Source organism: Pelecanus crispus, chromosome 1, assembly GCF_030463565.1.
Source record: "Pelecanus crispus isolate bPelCri1 chromosome 1, bPelCri1.pri, whole genome shotgun sequence".
NCBI lineage: Eukaryota > Metazoa > Chordata > Aves > Pelecaniformes > Pelecanidae > Pelecanus > Pelecanus crispus.
In genome coordinates, this window is record NC_134643.1 from 154,499,167 (window position 1) to 154,520,868 (window position 21,702).

General features: G+C 40.7%; 1 protein-coding gene and 1 non-coding gene across 3 annotated transcripts; both read right to left on the reverse strand.

Moving 5' to 3' along the window:
- Positions 1-668: 668 nt before the first annotated feature.
- Positions 669-784, reverse strand: LOC142597224 (small nucleolar RNA SNORD89). The gene has a single exon (XR_012832041.1). It is a non-coding gene; the product is annotated as a small nucleolar RNA SNORD89 (small nucleolar RNA).
- Positions 785-1,811: 1,027 nt separating this feature from the next.
- On the reverse strand, positions 1,812-21,303 carry RNF149 (ring finger protein 149). Of its 2 annotated transcripts, XM_075706571.1 has the most exons (8): positions 20,829-21,288; positions 13,003-13,253; positions 9,999-10,067; positions 7,059-7,141; positions 6,473-6,569; positions 5,916-5,945; positions 3,563-3,758; positions 1,812-3,180 (listed from the first exon to the last, which is right to left on the reverse strand). In XM_075706571.1, the coding sequence occupies exons 1-8, from the start codon at positions 21,286-21,288 to the stop codon at positions 3,122-3,124; spliced, it is 1,245 nt and encodes a 414-aa protein (XP_075562686.1). In that variant the 3' UTR covers positions 1,812-3,121. The 2 variants fall into 2 exon arrangements, with proteins under 2 accessions (XP_075562686.1, XP_075562696.1); XM_075706581.1 differs by lacking the exon at positions 5,916-5,945 and having other exon boundaries at positions 20,829-21,303.
- Between the last annotated feature and the right edge of the window lie 399 nt (positions 21,304-21,702).

The following is a 21,702-nucleotide window of genomic DNA, read 5'->3' on the forward strand; positions in this document are numbered from 1 at the left end:
CTAGGGATTTTCCCCAACTGATTTATTCGCCATCACCACGGGCAGGCTGTCCACTTCATGTGGACACCGTGCTTTAGCTTTGTATTATCACGCCACATGAATGCCTCTTGTAAGAACCCCTCTGCCCGACTTCACCAAAATCTGACAAAGAGACAGAGGTCTCAGATAAGTTCCCGCGTGTTTTATGAAAAATGCACAGCTAGGAACAGAAAGAGATTGGGCTGGGGGGGGCACAGAAGGAACCCACAACACATACAGCATCAGCTCCCACATTAGGTGGGACATAGCCTAAGCAGAAGAAGCAGATTAAAGATTCTCCAAACAGTAGGGGAGGGAGTCACAAGGCACGTATCCTGCAAAAACATTCATAGCAGGGAGTCATTAATTCTGACCTTCGTATAAACTTTTGGTAGTTCAAATGCTAGAAACTAGAAATACCAGTTTGACCCAATATAGCAGGTCTGGATCAGCAAGTCTGGGAACCTGTATTTACCTATAGCTGCTTACACCTATTTACTCTAACAGTAATTCATTTGAGTTACAACAGTAGGTGATAAGCTTCACGTTTCTAATCTCCTCTTGCTAATGTTTTAAACTCCACACGTTGTCTCTTTCCTGTCCTGTACTTTTTAACCTACCGCTTTTTGCTCATGCATGTCAGCTTTTTGACTGAGGTCAGACTAATGATTCGCTTCGGAAGATTTTTGTCATCGTGCTTCCAAGGAGAGCAAACTGCTTGCTGGAGGCACTGCAATTCGGCCTTTTATTGTCATCATTCCTCAGCAGCACAGCTGGCCTTACGAGACCTAACTATATCAAAGATGAACTATGTGCAAACCAGCTTGACTGAAACAACTGTAACTATGCTTGTGAAAGGTCAAAATGAAACCGGTGTAGTGCCAGCTTTAGAAACATACTCCAGGAATCTTCACACTCAGATATTTTTCCAAGTCAGTAGTATTACTTATGCTTCAGATTTTATAAGCACACTTTTCAATTTGCAGGTTCTTCAGCTTTTCTTCCAGCTTTCTGCCAGATCTCAGCTTTGACTCTTAAGAAAAGCTTTTGGTTTTACAGGTATTACACAAAAGCTGAAGTACTTACCACATTTCTCCCCTCCAGCATGAATATTGCGCTGCAGGTATCAGCAAGACACAATCCACAGACTGACAAGACTTCTCTTGATAACGCCTTTTTGTTCCTCCTTGAGCTAGAGTTTGAACCCTCTCAACGTTTACTACATCAATGTTCAGTTTTGTGTTAAGGAAGAGGGAGAAGACTTAGATTTTAATATTGAAGAGATAGTTAAAAAGGCAGTTCTGGAAATGTTGATAAGCTTCTTTTGGAGACATAAATGTCCCTATACATTGTTTGGTTTAGTTGTGGGTTGTTTTTTCATTTGTTCAGTTTTGGAGATGGTTGGTCAGTCATACTCCATTCCCATGTGCTTCTCGTAAGATAAAGGCATCACAAAAACTTGCACCTGCTGGTGACATCAGAACTACAACCTGACAACTTTCGAGTAAACGTAAAAGTAACACTCCTACAGGGAAGAGGCAGATTGATTTTTTTTTTTTTTTAACAGGGATATTTTGAAGGAAATTTAGGGTGAAACATCTGCTCTGCAAAGTAGAAGTTCAGATTACATTTCCCCAGCTGAAACCTCTGTCATTTCTGGAACATTCATTCTAAAATTAAAAAAAGTTATTGCTTCTATTGAAGCTCAATATAAGTTAGAAAAAGAATTGCATATTTTCTTAAAAACATTCCAAATATACATTTTAAAAACAAAATGCACTCTAAAACAAATGTCTAGTGAAAGACACTGTTTTAAGCAACCTGTAGTAACAGCTTTACAAAAGAAAATTGAGGAATGTAGCATATTATTTATAACATGACAATGCTAAAATCCTAAACAATTCACTTAACACTCTTAATAAGTAGTGTTTTAAATATACATATTTCTTTACAAAACAGTTTAGCAATTCCTTATACCACTTACAGTACATAAATATTTGAATAAGAGGTCATAATGGGAGATGCCAGGGTTTATATTTACTCTCAGATGCTTCAGGTTTCTTAAGTGTTTTACTATAAGGCACAATACTGCTAATCTAAAAGAAAGGAATAAAAGCTAATGGCAAACCCAGTCAAAACTCCTAATGTGGAATATCCAAGAGAAGAATTCCAGCATCTCTATGCAAAGGAAAAAAAAAAAAAACCAAAACCAAACTTTGTAGATACTAAGAAACAGTTTCAATTTGTACATAACTAAGTGGGACAGGATGGGAGCAGGAATAGGAAGGAATTAAGTAAATTCTTATAAATAGACTAATAAATATATTTTAGCCATAATTAGCCCTTTACCTCTGTTCTACTGAGTTTAAGATTGAAAGAGGTAACCAGTGTGCATATACCTAAATAAGTCTACATGCTCAGCACGTGAAGACCACCTAGCACAACCTATTACTGCCAAATTCAGTATAAAAGCTAGCAGGATGGAGAAAGTCTCCTTTTCTCTCAGCATCCACTCTGAGTAGAACACATTACAAGATCAAATTAGTATTTGTTACATGTAAGGAACGTTGCAACTAGCAATTTTTCCATCACAAAAAAGGATATGCAACATATCCATGAAGTTATTTGATTCCTTCAAGGTTAGATTACCTCTTTTCTAAGAATATCTATCTCCAATTACAACAGATCAGAAATTTCTGAACATTTTAATAGTTGTAGTCTTGTAAGTGTTCTTCATGTGTACATAGTGAATGTAAATAGTGCATCCAAAATATTTATCTGTTAGACATTATACATTGTTTTCACTGCCTAGTCTTCATCTTTGTTACAGCCCTCTGGAACACAATGACATTGTAACAATGCTTACAGAAAAAGGGTTATTGCATCTTTTTTTAGGATGAGACATCCAGAGGAGATTTTATAAAATCCTCCTGCGTACAAAATTCTTAGTTATTAGCCCTTTTGGAACACCAGCTAGAAAAGTTTGAAAGGTAAAATAATTTACATTGTTATTTTTTCCGTTAACTAGACAAAAGTCCATACTAATTAAATAAAAAATAATAGTTCTTCAACAGTCTATTCAAGGTATCTTCCATGAAGCAGTTCAGTGGGAATTTCCATTAGATAGATGTTCTCCATGCCGGTTATTACTGACATCCACATCTAGAACCCAGGAATTCGAAGAAAAATTGTTTGTTGATTCACCATTTTAATACATCTTATCTGTTACAGTAATCCGAACTCTGGCAACAAGTTCCATACTGATAGATACCTAAGGTTATCAAGATTCTTTGTGTAAGTAATCCTCCTAAGACACTGTTTAGATCTTCCCCCCCTCTGCCCCAACCTTGAGACCAATTTTATCGAGCTCAATAAAATTCTCTCAAAATCTACCTGCTTGTACTTTCTGAACATCAGTAGTGACACCACTCAGTTTGACCCACAGTGCAATAATAACACTACTAACATCACTTAGAGAATGGCTTCTTCTAATGCAATGAATGGCATTAAGGATTGTCAAGTGATAAACTAAATTATTACTTACCAAGTAATGCTGTGGTTTCACCTGCGTCCTCTTTTAAACTGGTACACTGCAATACAGATTCATTAGTGGAGGAAGCTGACAATTCGCTTACTTCATTTCTGTCATCATCTTGTAAAGCAATACTCAGACTTCCGACTGAAACACTGCCACTTATTGATTCAGGTATTGGAACTTCAAGTACATCTTCAGGGTCCCCCTTCAAAATTAAATATATTTAACTGACACTTTTGTCTACCATTAGGCATCAACATTCCTCCATGTTACCACTTCGTAACCTCACCTTATTAAAAAAAAGACCATTTTTCAGCCTATTATCTATGTGCTCATGGGTATAGTGTTGAGCAGTGTCTACTTCCGCTGTTATTGTCTGACTGCAAAGAAACAAAGCCAAGCAAAAGAGAAGCCACTTTTCCAAAGCCACTCTGAAGTCAAGAGCAGCAATAGGAGGAGTAACCCAGCCAGCCTTTTGGATGGAATGTTTCAACACTGTAGCAACAGTATTGCTGCAGTCGGGTTAGGAGCAGGCTCAGCACATACAAAGTCTTCGCTGAGCAAACCTATTGATCCTTTGTAAGTTTGTGGAAGCCACTGTTTTTCATAAAAGAGTTGGGCAGGCTTAGACTTTTTTTTAACTGGGGTGAGCAAACATTTGACATCGGAACAAACTTCCCTCCTCCTCTACCTCCAGCCTAACTTTAAGTCTGTTCCAAAAATGCAAATACACTGGCTTGTTACTTTGCAGGAACAAAACATCTGCAGCACAGGCAAAGGAATTTATTTCACCTATTGTATAGCATGAGCTATTTCTGATCCATTCTGAAAGTTAATTAGAAGTCCTACATGCACAATTCTGTTCCCAGAATTCAGACTACCTTCATCACACTATAACCATTGATATACTGACATTATATATACAGAAACAAGTATACTGCAGTACAAGTAGCTATTCTGTGGGCTTCATAACGAGTATTTTTCCCCCTCCTCAAACACTTTGCAAAGGCCCATCTTAAGATTTAAGAAATTCTAGGCTGACCCTTTCTTTAGCACCAGCACATTTTAAAATGTACTGAGTTTTAATAAGCTATAGAAATGCTACCATTGAACACAAGTTAAGACACATGTGATACTAATCTCTAGGTATATGGGTGGGGGGCATTAATGATTTTGGTTTCCAAAACTTAGGCAGTTAAATAAGCACTAAAACTACAAGATTCGACAATGCTCTAAATCAGTCAGACACGTTGAACTGCAGTTCTTTTTTTCTAAGAAATAGCATAATGCAGAACTAGACCACTGAAGTCCGCTCTTTACAAAACAAAAGCCAGGTAATAGGACTTAGGGCCTTCTTTCTACTTTGAGCCTTTAAAAATTTTGAAGCATCTAAGTAAGGTATTTGTTTTCCATAAAACTGAATTGAGCCTTCAGCCTCTTTGCAGAAATAGATTTTGATAATAAGGCTGCACATTCTTGTCTGCAGTTATGTCACTCAGCAAGCACACTGCTGAAAAAAGCTGCCTTGCTTGTCGCACTTTTTTCCTCATGTCAGTAAAAAATTCACACAAGCACTCTACAAACTAGATTGGCAACCTGAATCAGGCTGAAAACTAAGCTAGAAAAAAAAATGCTGAATGATTTCCTAAATTACTAGCTTCAGTGGGATTTGAACGACTGATGCATAAGCAAGACACATTTCCCCCATTCCATTAGAACAAAGAACAGGGCTTCTGTATTTAATATGATCCCATTCAACCTGCTTTCCAACATTCATTTTGCCTAACAAGCAGAGGAGGTATTCCTCTTCCTGGTTAGGCTTGGTATCAGTATCCCCTGCAATGGCATTAATTCAGGGAATGAAAGTGTTCTGAAGGTTCTAGTATTTCAGTTTTCAGACTGTATACAAGAGGATAGAATATATCCTTCTGCACATAACGCAAGTTACATCAACTCCAAGAACTGAAAGGGAGCAAAAAAATAAGCTGCTAACATCACAATATTACAGTAATAACAGCTATTTCACATGACAAAAAGATTGCAACTCTTGGGTAAAGTCTGACTTAATACACAGAAGCGCCACAATATGGTTATGTGTATTACATAGCAAAGATTTGTCACCTTTGACAAAACAAAAAAGTAATTCATAGAAGTCTTTCATAGATCTGCTAAGTCTCTGCAAGAAAACAAGAAGAAAGCTAGTCAAAGCGCAGACCTAGTCTATGAAAGGAAGGTCCCTGAAACCAAGGAACACCCCTATTTTCTGAAGATCTCTGTAGATGTGTAGAAGAGAAGTACATTCATGCCTATGGCATTTCAGTGGAACTCAAGACTATTTATCAACAGTGACCAAGTAACCTACCGCATGTGTCTTCATCTCTCTTTTCTGGTGCTGTCAGAAAGAAATGAGAGCACATCATTTTCTCTACTTAACCAATTTCTGGTGAACGTCTTTAGGAAGGTTCTAAGTACTGGCTCATTTACAGGGATAAAACACTGGGCATATGTGGAAGTACACAAACACTCAAGATAGAAAAACTATAATTTCTTCCTTTGAATTGCAGTTCTCAACAAGATCAAATATATGCTCTAGATCTACTGAATTAAGTTATATTTTTGCAGCTTGGGCAAATTGCCTCACCACTGCTTCAACTTCCTTACTATCATCAGCTGGAGGTAGAAAAAATTGGTTATCACAGAAGAGCACACAGAGAATTCATAAGCTGCTTGATACACTGTTTAAGCTCTTACCCATAAAATTCCCTTATTTTTCTGGTTCTCACTCAACTACTCTTGCATCTTTGCCCAGCTTCTTCAGCCTCGTCAAGTAACAACTCTTCTCATTCTGAACGGTTACATGAAGTCTTGCCTCCTGCCCTGTACTTCTACCTTGAAGATTAAAGTAAGTGTGCAACATACCCAGTATCCCAAAGCTTTGATAACATCTAGTTTACACATTGGACAAGTTCGGTGGTCCAAAAGCCAAGGGTCAATGCACGTTCTATGAAAGATGTGCCTAAAGAAAAGAAATGCCCTTTAGAACTTATCATGAAAGCCACACACTATTCCTTCAAATGATATGGAAGTTACTACATTAAAAAAAACCACACAACCAAAACGTTGCTTTATAACCTTGACAATTAGGTATGCTTAATTTACCAGGACAGACATAGTTCTGGAAGCCTCTTCTTTCCTGCTAGCTTTCTGAAATAAGAGATGTTACTAACCACAAGGACACTGCAGAGCTACCAGTTCAACAGCATGTAGTTCTAACTTAATACTAAGAAAGCTCTACTTCACTCCTACATTTCTCCCAGTTGCTCCTTTATCCTGCATAGATATGAAGTGCTACATGGTCTCCCAGTGCCCTTCAAGATGTAACAGGCCATACAAATGGCACAGCTTCAGCTCTGTCACCAGAGTTTCAGAAGAGTTTCCAGAAAGCTCACCACATATTTCTTCGGGAAAACATGCTAAAGAGGGAAGAGTAATTATGGCAACTTACTTGCATGGCAGAATTCGGACAGTGTCTTTCAGTTTATAGTTCTCAATGCACACAGCACAGTTCTCCACATCAACATCTAAACCCTAAAGATGACAACACATTTAAACGCATTACATCCATATTTCATTACAGAACAAGCTTTGTGTAATAGCTAGCTTCACAGAATATAAAAGGTATAAAGTGATTTAGCAAATAAAAACATCTCATTTAATTAAAGATTCCATCAAGAGGTGATTTAATCAAGTGATACCAAATACTAAAAGCAGCCAAACTCGGATTTTCTGATTTAAATAGCTACACATAGTACCTTAAGTAATTTGTTAAGTCTCAAACATTGGCTTTGCTCATGGGAGCACAGTAAAATTTCAGTTTAAACTAACTATAAAACGAAGAAATTTTAAAAGATGGCAGCTTAGATGAAAGCACACAATCTAATTCTTAACTGATGGTCCCAAAGACTTGCAAGTGCTTAAGTAGGACGAGATACTTGGGGTTGAATACTGCAAAGCCCTTCTTCCCCACTTTTTTCTTTTTTCTACCACATTCAGCAGATATCCCTTGGTAGCTACAAGAGAACTAAAGTACGCAATTTGGGATGGTTTTAAAAACTTCTCTCCAAGCTCACACCAGAGAGACAGCCAAAATGCAGTACCTCCCCACTTCAACTTATTTCTTTGTAATAGTTAAATATCTTTCCTAACAGGTCTTACTGCCTTCTTGAAGCCATACTTATAATTGCAGAGCAAATATGATGGATACCTCCAGATGCAAGAGAAATAATTCAATGTTAACTGGGTTGTATAAAACATAAGTAATAGAAGAACAGACAGTGGGCCAACTTCTTCCCTTTCATCCCCCACAAAGTAAGTATTTTGTGTTTACTGCTTACTGAAGCACTTCAATTTCGTTACCACAAACACTCCAATGAATTAGTACTGCAAGCAAACTTGCAAGTTCAAGGCAAGTTTTTCCCTCCTTTGCATGCTATCAGTTTATATAAGTAATGCCTTGAATTCCCAAGAAATTAAGACTGTTTTTTTACATAAGCAAAGTTAAGACAAGTATTTATTCTATAACAAATATTTTTTATTCTGTATAAGAGGCAAAGTTCAAGCATACAGTATGTAGCACATACTCAAATGAGTGTCCATTTTACAATAATCCCATAAGCTTCTCAGGAAAGATCTACATGATAGCAAATACACTTTTAAAACATTGACCTATTTTTAGTTAAATACCTCAACCCCAAGTGAAGTGATAATGACAGACTGTACTGTGTCATGATAAGAGAAATATACTCTTTTATTCATAATGGCTGAAAGGAAATATTTAAAGAAAAAAAATGCACATTTACAGAGTAGATGGGACTGTACTTCCAGATAAATTTACATTAGTTCATGAAAGTACCTCTGCATCAAGTTCCATAAATTTGCTGATAGTAGGCTGATTCAAATCAAATTAGAAGACAGGATTTACCAAGCAGAAAACCTCTATTTTAATAGAGAGATTCTTATCTCATTCTACTTTGCTTAACTAATACAGCATTCATAGTTACAACCAGCATGCTACATAACAACTTAATTAAATTCCCTCATTTTATTTTAGTCAAGGGTATATTGATGGGAAGGAACTACCTGCTACACTGCAAAAGTCTCACAATACAAATCCTTGTTAGAGGTTTCCTGAACATCAGCTTAAAAGCAGTTAACAGCTTCCTCGTGGTTCTCACCACACGTTTCATCATGAACCTTTTACATCCATTTCTTCCTATGCTGATGTTATGCTTTGATACTGCTTTACACAAGTTTTGGTTCCATTCCATCGTTCTTGATCTCTGATCTCACCATTGTATGAACAGAAGTATGAAAATCCCTCTGTTCACAGCCTGAAATAGATTACTTTTTGATGGAATTTAGAATATAATTAAAAGTAACAAATACTCGTAAAGTGCTACTTAAACATGCTGAATGCATAAGAGAAAAGGAGGGAAGTTCAAAGACAGTTGTTTTTTTTAATTTCAGAACTGATTTAGTAAATGAAGGTCATATTCTCTGTAGCATGTGACCTGAGCTGAACAGCTTCTGTTGAACCACAGCTTTTAGAATTCTTACACATAAGTGTCTTCTCACCTTAATTTTATTCATGGATTAAAAAACTAATTGTTGTTTTTCATCTTTGAGAAAATCAGTCCTTAAATAAAAACTAATCAAGTAAGACAAATAAGGGTGGGAAAAAATGTCTATGTAGTAGCAGAAGTCTAGTCATAAACTAATTTAGCACCTAGAATCAGAGCTGCCTGAAACTCTGACTAAACCAGTATTTTCTTTCAAAACCTTGGCTTTTTCTACGAGTTTAGGCCATATGCTGTCAAAGCTAACTTTTTGAAAGCTGTTTTAATTTTAAGAATAGCTTTATTTTAATACATAGAAATGTACTTCTAAAAAATTTATGCTTCAAGTAAGTCTATACAGCTCCTTTATATGTAGTATGTCGAAAGATGAAACAAGCGTTTCATTTTTCAAAGCTTTTTAGATTTCTAAGGCCTTCTGATCAATAAAAAGATGGATGTTCTTTTAAGAAAAAAAACATTACATCAGCTGTGAGAACCATGCAATCAATAGGTCCCAGGAAGTATTTTGCAATCCACTTGTTGATGTTTTCAAGTGCTGATAAGATATTAGTGTTTTCTCATCTTTACAGTGTCAGCCCTGTAGTTTCTTGCGACATTTTGTATAATCAGATATTATTTGCAGCAAAACAGCCTTACATTTCATAAGTAGTTCAAATTTTAAGCTTGGCCTTCTAGGCAAAGGTGCTAAAATGAGCCTAAACTTGTAAGAGTCACACTACAATTACACTGTGAGAATTTTAGTTTAAATTCTATGAAGACATTACAACAGTTTTTAAATCATACAGCAATGACCAGAGCCACTGAATTACCTTTTCTCCACGTTTCACAGTATGGAGCTGAAGCTGGCTGATTGCTTTCTTGGTTTCTTTCCTATGCCCCTTGAATAAAGATTTTAAATATTAGTACACAAGTTGGTTTTAAGAGTTACATTTCAAAGCTTTTAAATACTTTCCACGTGGATTACTAAGTCTTCTGAATGCACTTAAAGATTAATCTCTGGCTAGCTAATTTGTTTACAAAATACTTCCAGCCAGCAGATGTTGAAGAACTGCAAGTTTTGCATTCTCAGGGCACAGCATCAAACATTATCTATAAAGCATAGTGCTCTTACAATGAACTCCACAAGTGCAGAACTATGCAGACCAAGTTGACACACATAGCCTCCTATCATGACTGCCTGCACCAGGGGCCTTCCCGCACAGGAAAATTGACACTAATTTAGGCTTTAGAGGCATCAGAGCTGAAACAACAGCCATATAACCAGTTAGGCAAGCCCATGTGCAAGCACACCGCACGTTTCGCACAAGCTTGAGAGAAGGCGGAATCCTGCTGGGCAGCCTACAGCTGGCCACCAGGTCAAAAGGCTGCTTGTAGCTATTAACGCTTCCCCTCAGTTCAACGCTGTCTCACACATTATACAAAGCTTTGCACTGAAAGGACACGTTATGCAAAGGAGATGACAAGAAAGGCTTAACAGACATGAGACACCATACCGGACTTCTATGCAGAAACAGTCCTAATTATGCTTAGAGGGGAAGCAAGAAAAGAAAGCAGTACTGTATTCCAAGACAAAGTGCTAGCTACTGCTAGAAATTGAGAAACTAAACACTCCCAATTAACAGATGTTGATCTGTCTAGCAGCAACGGTCACTGATGAAATACCATTAAGGATTCAAAAAAACCCACCTAATGGCAGCTTTTCCCTGTAATAATAATTACAATGACTTGTATAATTTTACAAACTTACAGTATTGAAAATTGGGGGGGTTTTATTTCTTATGGTCTTAAAAAGAATTAGTCTGAAAGTTCTCTCAGAAATGGACAGACAACCAGCAGCAGCAGTCTATTCCACCTTCTGTATCAGCTCAGGGTTTTCCACGCAGTCCTGTTTCATCTTCAGTAGCAAGGAGGTCTTCCAAAGATTTACTGCTAAACTGATGTTAGAATAAATCTTAAGATACCTGTCTTCACCTTAACTTAGCAGCTACACAGTAACTTGCTTTAAAGCCTGGCATACTTAACTCCCAAGTTTTAATTACACTGGAGTCAATAAGCCAAGCAAAATAACATTTGGGTTAGAAAAGTGGCTTTTTGTTTCCATAATTCTTTTAAGACTTCTAATGATATATCTTGACCAAGATATTCACAACATTTTCAAACTTTATCCAAAGTTTTATAGATTTTTGTTTTCAATGGCCGTTTTAAAAGAAGGAGAATTGAGGAAAGTGGCATAACCTTCTAATGCTGCACAATTTGATTTAAGAAGCATTTAGATGACAAGCCCAATTGCAAAATGTATTAAGAGTTTGTGGTACATATTTCTGGGAAACATCACATTCAACCTAAAAACAACTTTTAAAACTACTTATAAAGCATTTGAACTTCCCTTAGCATGAACTATCCTAAAGCCAACATAACAGGAAGAAGCAACTTTCTTCATCCAACAACTGTTACAACACAAAAAACACACCCCTTTTTCTATAAATACTTCTCAAAAGTTTTGTTTTCTTTAAAGTATTCTCAAATGTAAGTTCTAAGACTTAAAGCTTAGTAAAAGAGACTCTAGGGAACCAATATTTCAAGTAGACTGCAAGTTTAACCAATACAGAAGTCCCATGTGTTATCCTCAGTTACTGAAAAGATAAATTAAGTATTTTCCTAGAAGAGTCCTGCAAGTCCTCATCAGATCTCAGACTCCTGAAAGCAAGCAAAAATTCACTTCCCTCCTCCCCCAAAGCTAGAATCTACATGTTCAAACAGAAGGCAGGGGAAGTCCACATGATAAGCAGTTATTCAAAACATTTTTTTTTGGTTCTGAACTGCGGGGAAAAAAAAAACCAAACCAGGGAACTGCTTGCAAAGATAACCAAGCACAACTTTCTTTTTCACTGTTAGTAGAGAACTGTGGTAGAGCTGCTGATGACCATGGAAGGAACCTAACCTATTTGCGAGAGTTGAAAAGCACAGGGAAGTCCCATCCTAAGATATTTTAAAATAACTCAGCTGGACTAGGTCCCCAACAACTCCATGGAAGCTGCTCCCTTGAGTGTGGGGGTTTGAACCAGATAGCCTCCAGGGGTCCCTTCCAACCTAAATTATTCTATGATGAAGTACTTCCCTCAGGGGAAAAAAGTAAAGCTGACTTTTTTTTTTAACCTATCAAAAGAACAACAGGGATTTGGAATTAAGGAGCAAAGTTATTCCTTCCTGATCTTCCCAGTACTCCCACCACTCAGCACTTCAGACAGTCCAAAAGAGCTGAATGACACCATACATGGTCCTTCTAGTCTGCTGCCATTCAGTACTCTGCGGTGGAGTAGTAGGATTACAAGTGTCAAAAGCATTTTTCATAAAGCTTTAGAACCAAAATTTTAGCCCTAATTACTTGTGGGTCTTAAGGAAAAAAACTACCATGGTCCCGGTCCATTAGAAAAAAAAGCCTGATTAGAGAAATTAGTGCTTTCAGAACAAGAATTACTGAAAAACAAAAATAATTTTAATGTCAAAAGGAAGGAAGTTAAGTTAGGTGACAAATGACACAAGAAGCTTCCTTTACTCAGTTGTTGACAAGTGGCTACATATATTTCCCACGACTTCATATGGGTATCTAATAATTACAACCAGCCAAACTTGTGATGCCAATTAGCACACTACTTATTAGCCTCACTAGCCATTACTGAGTAGCATTCACAGCTAGTAAAGTAGCAGGAAGGTACAAATCTTCAAGAATGGTTCAATAAACAAGCAAAGTTAGGTAACTGATTTGACATGAGAAGATGGTAACTACTCTTAGGCATCATCATCACCAATTACCTGGTTTCCAAACTGTGATCCCGTATACAGGAAACGTTGTATGTAGTAAAATATGAGCCAAGCGAGTGATATAATCATCATGGTGATGAAGGCGATGGCTACAAACACAACCGACTGACCACTAATATATTCCTGCACGTGTCGCGTGCCAACAACAATAGTCATTTTTACGGGAATCCCTCTTCGTACTGGCTCCAATATCTCTATTCCTTTTGGATAGCCCACCATTATCACCACTGTATTTCCTGTTCCTGTTGGAGGGGGGAGGAAAAGAAAATAAGTCAGTCATCACAGTAAAAATTCAGGCGTTCTGGCTTGATGGTAATCTGGGCCTCTTCAGCTAAGATCAGTGAGCAAAGTTATAGGAAAACCTCTGAGGTTCTTTCAGGCATAGCAGACTTGATATAAAGTTCACTAGTAAAGAACCCTTTATTTACTTTATGAAACTCTCAAACACAAGATAAACTTCAACAGATGCAGCTTTACTGTTCAAGGCCCTACACTCCTCATTCCACACAGTGAGGTGGGATGCGGATGCCATAAAAAAAAAAACCCACACCACACAAACCAGGCAAGTTATACACATCTCATCCTGAAGTTGCTGAAGTTCTAACATGCAACTCAGGAACAGCTGGTCTTTTATTTGTCAGTGTGGGAATTTTAGCTGCAGCTGGAGACAGCACGTGACTACCATGGAGAGACAGATTTGATTAAGTTTGAATCTGAATCCATAGCACAATGACACTGGATATGTGAACAAAAAGAGAAAAAAGATTCAGGTATTTAATATTAAGTTACATTAAACATTGAAATACTTAAAGATTCTTCAATACTAAATATTCAAAATGTAACGAGACTTCACGACAAGGACTTGTCAAGCAATACTTTGGGACTCTTTCGGGAGCATGGAACCAAAGGATTTTTCTATTATATTAGAACTTGAAAGCACTCAATCCATATGAAAAAGCACCTAATAAAAAAACCAAAACCTTTAAGCACCATACTGCCACCAAAACCAGTAAGATACTGTGAAGACCAATGAACAGAAACCAAAGATCCTCTGTGACTAAAGTTTTACTCCATTTTGTCTGGAAGCATCTCCAGTATTGTTTCAGAAACATCTACCCTAAGTATTACAGAATAAATTACAAACAAATGTACTTGTTAAAAATGTCACCTTTTCACTGGCCTATGCTATTTTTATTTGAATAGCTCGTACTTTGTGCATACCAACACTGCTATACACCTTTGGTAAGTGATGGCCTTATAGCTTACTTTGCACTCCTACCTCTGAGAAAAAGTGAAACTAAGGTTGATTCAGAGAGAAAGTGGAGGGAGAGGGGTTTTTCCTATCCGGAAAGCTAAAGCTGTTGCCTCACAGCTACCGTTGTAGATTCACAAGATTGTCTACCTGCAACAAGACCTCCCACTGAAGACGTAAAGCTTTTTTCCCCTCCCGGCTGTGTTAGATTCACTACCGAGAAGCTATGTCAAAAGAAATGGTTGCGTAATTCACAGCATTACATCAAGTGATGATTTTCAAAACTCAAAGCAGCATCAACTCACCCATCTCTCTGTCTACTAAGACAAAGAGTTATTTGCCCGAAATATTTAAAACAAACTCCTTTAGTTGAGATGGTTCTGGCTGTGACACCTCATCAACCCAGCCACTCTGCCACCATGCCAAGGGGAACCTGCAGAAGTTTCACTTCTGTACATAGCAGCTCCTCCATCCATAAGGTGCAGTCTGCTGTCGATGAAACACTAAAGGTTCCAGTTATTAGTTGAATAACTTTCCTATCTCAATGGCAGTTACCCTTTTTCAGCCTCACCTTACACAACCATCCCACTTCTGGTCACCTGCTGTAAGAACCATTATAGCTGCCTGCCAGATCCAGACCCAGCAAGCAAGAGCCGATTTTCCAAACAGGGCTACGTTTCTGTAAGTTTTGAGGCTGGTGGAGAGACAAAGAAAAAGATGCTACTGGGGAAAGGCCCTTCTTGTGCCTCCCCTCAGGCACCCCACTTGCCAGCAGCACCCACCCAGCTCCCAGCACGTGTTGCCTTGCCTGGTGCGTGCATTAGGAGACACAAAGCAGCAAAGCTGAAGACCAACAGGACGAATCCGCAAGCAACGAGGTTCTGCTGATTCTACTCACCAACAATGTGCCGATCCACATGATACCACAAGTCCAAGTATACTAAGAATTGGTTAATTTAATGATTCTCCTCTCTGAACCAGCATGAAAGCATTACCAGAGAAACTCATGAATCTCATAGAGAAGAGAGTGTGAGAAATGCTCCTTGCTTTCTGACCCTGCACAACCCCACAGGGAAATAACAAGAAAGGAACGCATAAAGGTACAAATTTATCTCACATCACTGAGAACTGTTATCCACGTACCTAAACCAGGAGATTAGGTCCTACATCCTTAATCACCTGTAAAAGTTACAAATAACAGGAGGGGTGCCTAAGGATGGCTATTGAATGGTACCGGAGTGCTGGAAAGATCTATGTGCTTTCATTCAGGCTTGGGGAAGAAAAGAAAGCTTCAAGATTAGAGTAAGCCTGGATTTTTTCAATCAATAAAGGTTTCCTCCCCAATCCCGAAATCTTGAGTCAGTTTAATCCTGCTATCTAGTTCTCGGCATGATCTCTAACAAAGAAGTATTTAAAAACCCCACAACAGTCAGTAATGCCTTTCTCTGTTTTGTCACTAGCATGTCCAAATATGAGCTAGTTATCTCCTTGAAATGGAAGTCAGGATACTTTTGTGCAATGGCTGCTAGACACTGTGACACCTTCTAGTTTTAGAACTAACACAAGTATGCCATACATTTTTAAATAAATGCCAATTAAAAGCATTTTAACAGTTTTAAAGACTTGGTGATGAACCTGCCATTAAAAATACATGCAACTAAAAACGATGGCCTTGAAGGTCATGAGACAGAAGGAGGGGAAGAAAAAAAAATAACTGCAAACCACTATTACAAAAGGAACAAGAGCAGTCTCACAGAAGCAGTTGCCCTGAGCAGCCTGTAAGACTAAGGGCTTTAACTCATTCCTCACTAATTTTAGACTCCTGTTCTGAAACACATTATTCAAAGACTGAAATGCTGTTGAGTCATTCCATCAGCTTCTTCAACTGCAACACAATTCAGAGACCTCAAATCACATTTATAAAAGAACTCCAAGTGTCACATACAGATATCTACTGAGAGCATGTTTTGTTGGCTTTACCTTTCTACAACTTTCTCATTTTGCAATAAATAACCACATTTTCACTCTGCTGGAGTAAGCTTGTTTTCTTTTCTAGGTTTGATTGATGCTTCAGTGGAATCTGGTAGGTTTGAAGTCTGGTATGTGCTTTTTTTTTTTTTTTAAAACTTTATCAGCCAAATAAAGCAGTGAGAGCTGGCAGATCCTTAGGATCCCTGGAAAAGAGGGCAAATTTGGAACTCTGAAGAGGAAGGTATGTTTCCTGCTGGTGTGCCAAGGTCAGTTTTACTGCTAGTATTGCTAGTCTTCTCTTGCAAGAGGAAAACAGCACTCTCCTGATGAGGAAAAAGTAGTACAGATACATATCTTGATTGCAGGCACCCCAAACGATCACATTTATTCCCATTCATGTCTACAGATAACAAAGATAATTTTCTATCATCCGGAAATCAATTGCAGACATACTCTAGCTTTTGTCCTCAGAAGAAACACCAGAAAGCTCCCGGAGTTTGAGCACCTTGATAAAAATGTTTGAGGTCAGTCCTGAGATCTATTTATGCGCAGGCACCCTACTAATATTGCCACAATTAACACTGAACGTTCTCTTTAGCTCCTGGTCCAAATGAACGTCTCCGATCTTTACCAAACGCATAACAGTACACTAACGATCCAATGACAAGCTTTATCTCGACCATCTACCCCAACCTCATCTCACCAAATCCCTGGTGTGTGTTGTCTTTTCACTTGCCTCAAGAAGGAGGATGTGTAACCAGAAGAGTCAAGTAGTCAAGCAGTCAACACTGGTACACATTCCTCTTTCCATATGGTTTCCAACACATATGCACTCTTACATATAAAATACGTAAAGGCGTTTTAAAGTTACTCCTGCTTCTTCAGAACACCACAGCAGCTCAACATCATACAGTCACTGTCTGAGTGAAGCAAGCCACTGATTTTAATTCTGTCCTTTCAGTAGTACAGTGCCAGAAGCTTTCGGTACAAAGCATCAGTAATACAGAAGTTACACACCACTCGAGAATCCTGAGTAGCCCTGAAAGCAACATAGCAAAGAGTTGAAGTACATGCCAAAATAACCCTAACTCTGCCGCTCTGGAGCTAGCACGAGCTTTTAAAATCACGAGTCGTTTGCATCTGTTTTGTTCAATATACCTGCATAAAAATCCATGACAATGAAGGAAGGAACTAGTTGGGTGTATTTTGGCAAAGCTGCACCAAATCAAAGACGATTTTCTGTACGTAGCCGAAGTCATATACTCAATCTAAGTCCCAAGCTTCCCTTAAACCCACAACCCATGTACCAAAGCTCCACTCCAGATCTATCTTCAAGTGACTATGGCCAGTCCCCCTTCCTCCACAACAATAACTATGTTATTCCATAGTCTTCAAGGTATCAAACATGTTCTGATCAGGATCACCTAATCATAGCTTTAGAGGGGATTCAGAAACAGCTGGATGCGCAGCATCAGGTATAACAGAAAAATACAGACTCAGAAGACCCTGCTGCAGTATACCTCTGCCTCCCCCTAATTTCTCAACCAGCACTGAGCCTCTGACTCTTCTTAGTCTGCCCTCCACAACACTCCATACCTTGCTTCTCCAGACTCCTCTCCAACCCACTCCCAACTAATATTTACATACAATATTTATTTTGGTTTTGGAAAGGAATCTGTAGCCTCTATTATACTAATTTCACCACCACCACCAAAAATGAACAGAATTAAGACTGCCTGCAAAGTCTATATCCCTGTAAAACTGCAGTTTGAATTTATACTATTCAGATTCAATAACTAAAGTACAACTCCTTGAGTCATTCGGGTAAAATGAGTATCTTCCACTGGAAAAAACCTCCTCAGCCACACATGAAGTTGTTTCATTATTACTTCCCTCCTCGACAGAAGTCAACAAGCATTCTGAACAACGTAATTCAGGCAGAGAGCAAAGGCCTGAAAACCATGAAACATCAGTAGAGTCACATTTGAAGAACCTTCTTTTGGAAGGAGGGACAGGATTACAAGCCTACATATTCAAACATTGGTCTTTGCTGTTCCAAAACTTTGATTAAAGTTGCACTCCCAAAGCACAAAGGTATCCATGAAACAAAAAACTGAACTGCAGAATATTTAGAATATTTGTCCTTTATCAAATGCTTTGACACCAGCCAGAGCAAATCACTTCTTTGCCTAATCAAAAAACACCACCACCAACAACAAAAGCACACACACCAGAAAGTTCAAAGGCCATTTTTTTTAGGAGGATGAAAAGATGAAACTTGGAGATCAGAAAAGTTATCCATCTATCACCCTCAGGTAATTCAGCTGTGCCTCTATCAGCCATAACTGTTGTTCCATCTCACATCATTTGCAGTGCCAATAGCTGCAAACCCATTAAGTGGATGTTCCTTATGCATGTAACGCCACTCCTTAGTTACAGCACCACAGATTTCCCAGAGTATTTGTTCTCAGCACCCCTCCCAGAAGCAGGGTTTGTTTCCTCACATGTCAGTTCACAAAACCCTTCACAGGAATGGCAAACTTGGATCCTGTAAAGTACAGCTTTATAGTCCATGTTTTCCCTTGCCTGTCTTCCACAGACCATTTTTTCCTCCCTTCAAAAAAAAAAATTCCAAGATTTAAAACACTAACAGCAATTCTTCCCTATATTCCCCAAAGTGAGCTGAAAAATGTAAACATTTATGTGTTTGAAAGTTTTGACCATGAGACAATGATTTGTTACTCCAGCAGAGCTAGTGATTATATTGTGATATATATTATATTCCTGCCCCATCCAAACTATCCTGAGGTCCAACCTGCATTTGCAAAGTCAGTATAGATAAGTACAAATGTATCCTTGTACATATACTATAGTAAACCACACTCTTTACATAGGTAGAGCTTTTATCAGCAACATTCTGCCAGTTTAAGAAGAAAAAAAAACACAACCAGCAGTCAGGGAGCACTTCTTTCTAACACCACCGATAGATGTAACTATACCAGCAAGTCCAAACATGAGGATAAGCCCAAGAAGGTCTTCCACAGCAGAGACAATAGCAGAAAAAAAGAAAAAATCATAAGAATTTTATAAAATAAGCAAGATGAGAAAAGGAGGAAGAGATTCCACAAAAGAGCAAACAATATTTACGAAAGGCTACGACAGGGCATGGAGAGGAACGTGGGAAAACTCCCACAGGGAAGAAAACAAATTTTGTACTGCTTGGCCAATACAGAGTGACAGCAAGCAAAGGAAAGTGAGAATGGTAAAGAGGAAAGAATTATTACCTGAAGTACCTTAATTGCCACGTGGGATCAAAATCAAATGCACACCTTACCTAGCATCCCACCTCCACTTCCACAGTGCATTAAGACCACAAGAGATGGGCCAGCCTGATCTACCCAAGCAAGCAGCAGACTAAGAGGAACAGTAATTGCACGTCCAACGCCCAAGTTGGTGCCACTTGGTTTTCCAAGGAGAGAGACTTGTTTTCTGACTGATATATGTGCTATGAAGCAACAGCTCCCTAACTGACATTTTCAGCTCGCTATATTAAAGGAAATAAGTTTGTTTTCTTTAGAAACACATTACAGTTCTACTTCAACCAATTACCTGGTCTTCCGCCTCCTCACCAAGAACGATGGGTATTAACAAACTCACTGTACCAGGACCATGTGAAACACACATTTGTAGCTTTTTTTTTTTAAACTTAGTTTGCTTTGTCTTTATATTCTCCTCTGAAGACCTTCCAATTCCTCGTAAGCCTACAAATGCAAACAAATTTTATAGCAGAGTTTTGAGGGTTTTTTTTCCCTCTTTGATTTAAGCATTTGATGTTGTCATGTTCATAACAATCCAGCAAGACTTTAGTGTCGTAGCTGGAGCAGAGGCTGCAGCGACAGAACATCTGGGTTCTTATCTCAGCAAGAATCACAGATCCCTTCCGTAGGCTGCAGATCATCAGCACGCTCAGACAAGCCAAGCCAACATCCTCCTCGAGGCTTCAGTTTTCCTACCGCATTCGCAAGCGTTTCAGAATTACCTGATGCTTATACCTCTCTCCTGTCCCCTACAGACCTGCGCAGGAGAGGACGATGAAGCTATTACGATAAAGCCTGTATCAAAATCTGTCTTCAAATAGCTACGGCTATGCCTTCAAAGGCACCAGGAGGCATCTTCAGGATAGCTGGCATGTTTCCGCATGGCCTGCGGAAAGCAGCCTACCTGTCACCGCTGCAGCCGTTCTGCCGGGGGGTACAAAGCCAAAAGGCAGCTCTAAATGCAACCCTGCCCCAAAAATGCCCCCGACCGCGGGGCTGTGACAGGGCTGGTGGCTTCCCCGCGTCTTCCCCCGACATCCGGGCTGTAACTCGGGGAAACAGAAGCCGGTCCCGGCGTTTCCCCGGCGCGATTTCAAGGGAAGGGGAAACAAAAACCCGGCTCTTCGGGGCATTTTTAGGGGGATTTTCTGCCCGCCCCCGGCCGCGCTCCCGCGCCAGCGGGGCGGACCGGCGCCAGACAAAGCCGCCGGCCCTCCGCCCCCCCGCCCCCCGGCCCCTCCGCAAGCGCGGGGAGCGCCGGCCCCGGCCCCGCTCACCCAGGTGGGACATGGAGACGGTGCTGTTGCCGAAGCGGGCCTCGTTGTAGATGACCACGGCGGCCGCCCGCTTCCGCGCCGCGTTGGTGACCTTGTCCTTGAAGGTGCAGCCGCCGCGGGCCACCAAGGCGATCCAGGGCGGCGGGTCGCCCTCGGGGGGCCCGCGGCCACCGGGCGGCAGCGGCACGTCGTAGTCGGTGTCGGCGGCGCAGCCCTCCATGTGCCGGGGCGAGGCGCCGCGGGGGATGCCCACCAGGCCCTGGGCGCTCTCCTTGGGCGAGCTGTCCCCGTAGCGGCCGCTCTCCGTGTTGCCCCGCACCGTGCGGTTGCTGAGCGGCTCCACGTAGGCCGTGCTCACCCACGCCGTGTACCACTCCAGCGCCCGGGCGCCCTCGCCCACCGGCGCCCCCAGCGCCACCAGCGCCGCCGCCACCAGCGCCAGCCGGGCGCGACGCACCATGGCCCGGCCGTCGCCGCCGCGGCGCGACGCGAGAGGCGGCCCGCCGCGAACAGCGGGAGCGGGAGGAAGAGGAGGCCGCTCCACCGCCGCCTCCCGCGCCTCGCTCTGCCCCGCGGCCGCCGCCGCGCAGGTAACCCCCCGCACCGCCCGCTGCCCGCCCCGGGCGGAGCTCGCCCGCCGCCGCCGCTAATGGCGAAGCGGAGGCCGGGCCGCCCCGCCCCGGCCCAGCGACCGCGCCTGCGCGGCCACGCCCCCCGCCGGGGCGGGACACGCCCCCCCGGGGGATGCCGGGAGAGAGGGGCGGGAGGGAGGCGGGGCGGGGCGAGCGGCAGCGCTGAGGGGGCGCCACGCCCCCTTCGCCGATGGCCACGCCCCCTTCGCCGCATACCACGCCTCCCTCGCCACATGCCACGC